Genomic DNA, 2,857 nt, shown 5'->3' with positions numbered 1-2,857 from the left:
GGCAGGTGGGAAGCTCTCCCTGGGCAGAACCCCACCTACCGCTCCCCCTGCCTTCCTCCACTCTTGGGGTTGACGAGCACAAGGAGGGGGTGTGTCCCAGGCCGGGCGCTGATCTGGGGGGGTGGAAAGCATGGATGTGAATGTTGGGCTGGCACGGGGCTCAGTACAGCTCACGACTCGCCTGTTGCAGGACCCCACCTGCAGTCCTTGCCCCTCCACCGTGGTGGCGTTGAACTTGAAGGCCTGGTGGTCCTCAGGGCTGGGGATGGCTGGGGACTCACTCTCCGATCTCCGGCAATGGGACTGCCTGTCCTTTGGGGAACAGAGGAATGGATGTGCCCCGGGAAGGTGGCACCGGTGGCCAGAGGAGGCAGGATGGCCACTGCCCCCCCAGCAGTGATGAGGAAGGGGTGGAATGCTTACCAGGACAACGGGGCAGATGTAGGAAGGCAGCAAGATGTGGTCCCGCAGTGGTCCCCCGTCACACTCTGGCTTCACGTGGGAGGCACATTTGTTGTGGAGCTGGAGGGGACGGGAGGAAGGGACATGGGACAGGGGTCTCTGGGACATTTGCAAGCCTTTCCTCCCTGGGTCCCGCATACTCACGGTTACTTGGCACCAGACGCAGTGCAGGCCGGTGATGCCCTGGTAGCACTTGATGCTCTTGTGGCATCTGTCGCACTTGATGGGGGAATTGCCTTCGATCCAGGTGTGCTGCATCACCTGTGAGGCACCCGGGGGGGAGACACTGTGGGTGCAACACCCACCCACCCACAGGGGTCCCCTCTCCACTTAGGGCTGTTGCCCCGCACCCCGGGGGCAAATCTCATGGGAAAAAGCCCTGGGGGACCAGAGCAGAAGAGCAGGGGACCAGCAGCTGCCAGCAGTGTTGCCTCTGGGGGAACTCCACAGGAACGGGGGGGCTCTGAACCATGCAGCCGCCTACTCACGCTCGCGTTTCTCTTGGATTTCATGTAGGTGCTGATGCAGGAGGCGATGTCTTTGGACACGCACCTCTCGTGGACGGTGTACTTGCAGACTGGCGAGAGAGGAGAAGGCGGGGAGCATCACCCCCGAGCACAGGGCTCAGCGCTGGGGCACTGAGATGGGCTGGGATGGGGGCTGGAACTCACAGGAGCAGCAGAGGCCCTGCTTGCGGACCCCCAGCAGCATGGTGCGGCAGAAGTTGCAGTAGGCAGGCTTCTTGAAATGCTTCAGCCTCCAGGCGTGCTGCCCATCATCCTTCACGTTCTGTGGGGCAGGAGAGCTGGGGGGGTCACTCCACTTTTAGCAGCTTTTTGCCCCACAAAAGCCCCCAGTGCAGAAGTTCGGTCCCAACAGGACTGCAGGATCCCCCAGCTCCTCGTCCTGCTGATGTCCCCCCAAGTGTCCCCCTGCTCCCCGGCCATGCCCAGCTCCTGGCACTCCTGGTACCGAGCTCCAGCTCCCCATGGCCCCTCGGCACAGCCCGGCTGCAGGAACATTCAGGATACAGAGCAAACCTCTTGCAACTGGGTCCAGGCACGAGTGCTTCACAGGAGTCACTTAAAATTCCCTGTTTTCTTGAATCTTCCTGCCAGAAAACCTGCCCCCCCCACCTCTCTTTGGGAAGTGAACAGGAGGATGGGCCCTGGGGAGCAAAACCATGTATTTTTCCCTGCAAACTGTCACCCAATATCCAGGGATGCACCTCGACGAAATGAAGACCAGAAGGATGAAAAAACAACACAGGGGAATAAGGGCGCATCCCAAACCACCCCAACTCTGCTCTTTGAAGCTCCCCTCTGGAGAAGAGCTGGCATTTTAGGCACTCATCTTATTTCCTGATTAAATATTCATCAAACCAGAGCACGCTACAATCCCAAGGACTGAGCCTGGCCTGGGCACAGTGGCTGGCAATGACTTCAGCTCCAAATCTGACTTGTGAAGATTTGGGGGCGAGGGCGAGTCAACAGCAGGGGTCCGCAGGGGCAGAGGTACCAGCATGCGGCTGTGTGGTGCTGGACGAGTGCATTGCCGGGGGTAGGGTGCCCTCCTGTGGTCCCTGCACAACCTCCATCACCATCACCACCTGCAGCCAAGGCATTCCCTCCAGGAGTGAGCAGGATGAGGCTGAAGCAGGTCCCAGCGTGGGTGCTCACCGTCTCCATCCCCAGGAGGACCAGCAAGGGAATGGTGGTCATGCCGCCTCGGATCCACTCCTCCAGCGTCACGGTCCCGTCGTGGTTGTAGTCGATCTCCTCCATCATCGCCTTCAAGATCTGGAGGAAAGGGGAGAGGTGGTGAGATGGTGATGCCAGCTCCAGCTGAGAGCCCCCACGGCCCTGGCACTCACTGGCTTCAGCTCGGTGGAGTCCCACTCCAGGTACTCGGCCACATGCACCATCTGGTTGATGATCCGGTCCAGCTCCTGAGTGCAGAAAGACGACAGCACTCATCACTTAAGGATGCCTTCAGATGCAAGTAGCACCTCCAGCTCCCAAACTGGGGGCGTAGCCTCGCTGGGGGAGCCGCCATCCCCGCAGGGCCGCGTCTCCATCTCTGGAGCCCATCTCCGTTGGCATCTCTGGCCCCTGGCTTACCGAGCTGTCCAGAAGGCCGTTTCCATCGGTGTCATAGAGGCGAAACATAACTGGAGGGAACAGAGAAGATGGCTGAGGGTCAGAGCCCAGCCCCGGGGCACCCTGAGCACTGGGGCTCTGGGGTGGGAGCAAGGCTTGGTACCCCCCCAGCGCTGCTGTGGCCCCAGGGCCCCACTCACACTCCAGCTTGTCCTCAGCACGGCCCCTCTCCAGCAGGGACAGGTAGCAGACGATGTCCTTCAGGTGGACAACCTGGGGCAGCGGCGTGGGGGGTG

At 60.9% G+C, this 2,857-nt stretch overlaps 1 protein-coding gene across 1 annotated transcript in view; it reads right to left on the bottom strand.

Moving 5' to 3' along the window:
• Window positions 1–2,857, bottom strand: part of LOC104544076 (diacylglycerol kinase beta-like) — a gene marked incomplete at its 5' end in the record, with an annotated part of 12,740 nt that overhangs the window by 6,906 nt on the left and 2,977 nt on the right. The window contains 10 exon segments of the mRNA XM_010188830.1: window positions 40–113; window positions 199–312; window positions 424–522; window positions 607–723; window positions 951–1,039; window positions 1,134–1,251; window positions 2,142–2,261; window positions 2,336–2,410; window positions 2,583–2,632; window positions 2,762–2,857. The exon segment at window positions 2,762–2,857 is cut by the window's right edge and continues 31 nt beyond it. Of these exon segments, the coding sequence (XP_010187132.1) occupies window positions 40–113; window positions 199–312; window positions 424–522; window positions 607–723; window positions 951–1,039; window positions 1,134–1,251; window positions 2,142–2,261; window positions 2,336–2,410; window positions 2,583–2,632; window positions 2,762–2,857 (952 nt within the window).

This window comes from Mesitornis unicolor, unplaced genomic scaffold (assembly GCF_000695765.1).
Source record: "Mesitornis unicolor isolate BGI_N332 unplaced genomic scaffold, ASM69576v1 scaffold28707, whole genome shotgun sequence".
Lineage (NCBI taxonomy): Eukaryota > Metazoa > Chordata > Aves > Mesitornithiformes > Mesitornithidae > Mesitornis > Mesitornis unicolor.
The sequence above is the reverse complement of the archived record's forward strand: the minus strand, read 5'-3'. Positions and strand labels throughout refer to the sequence as shown.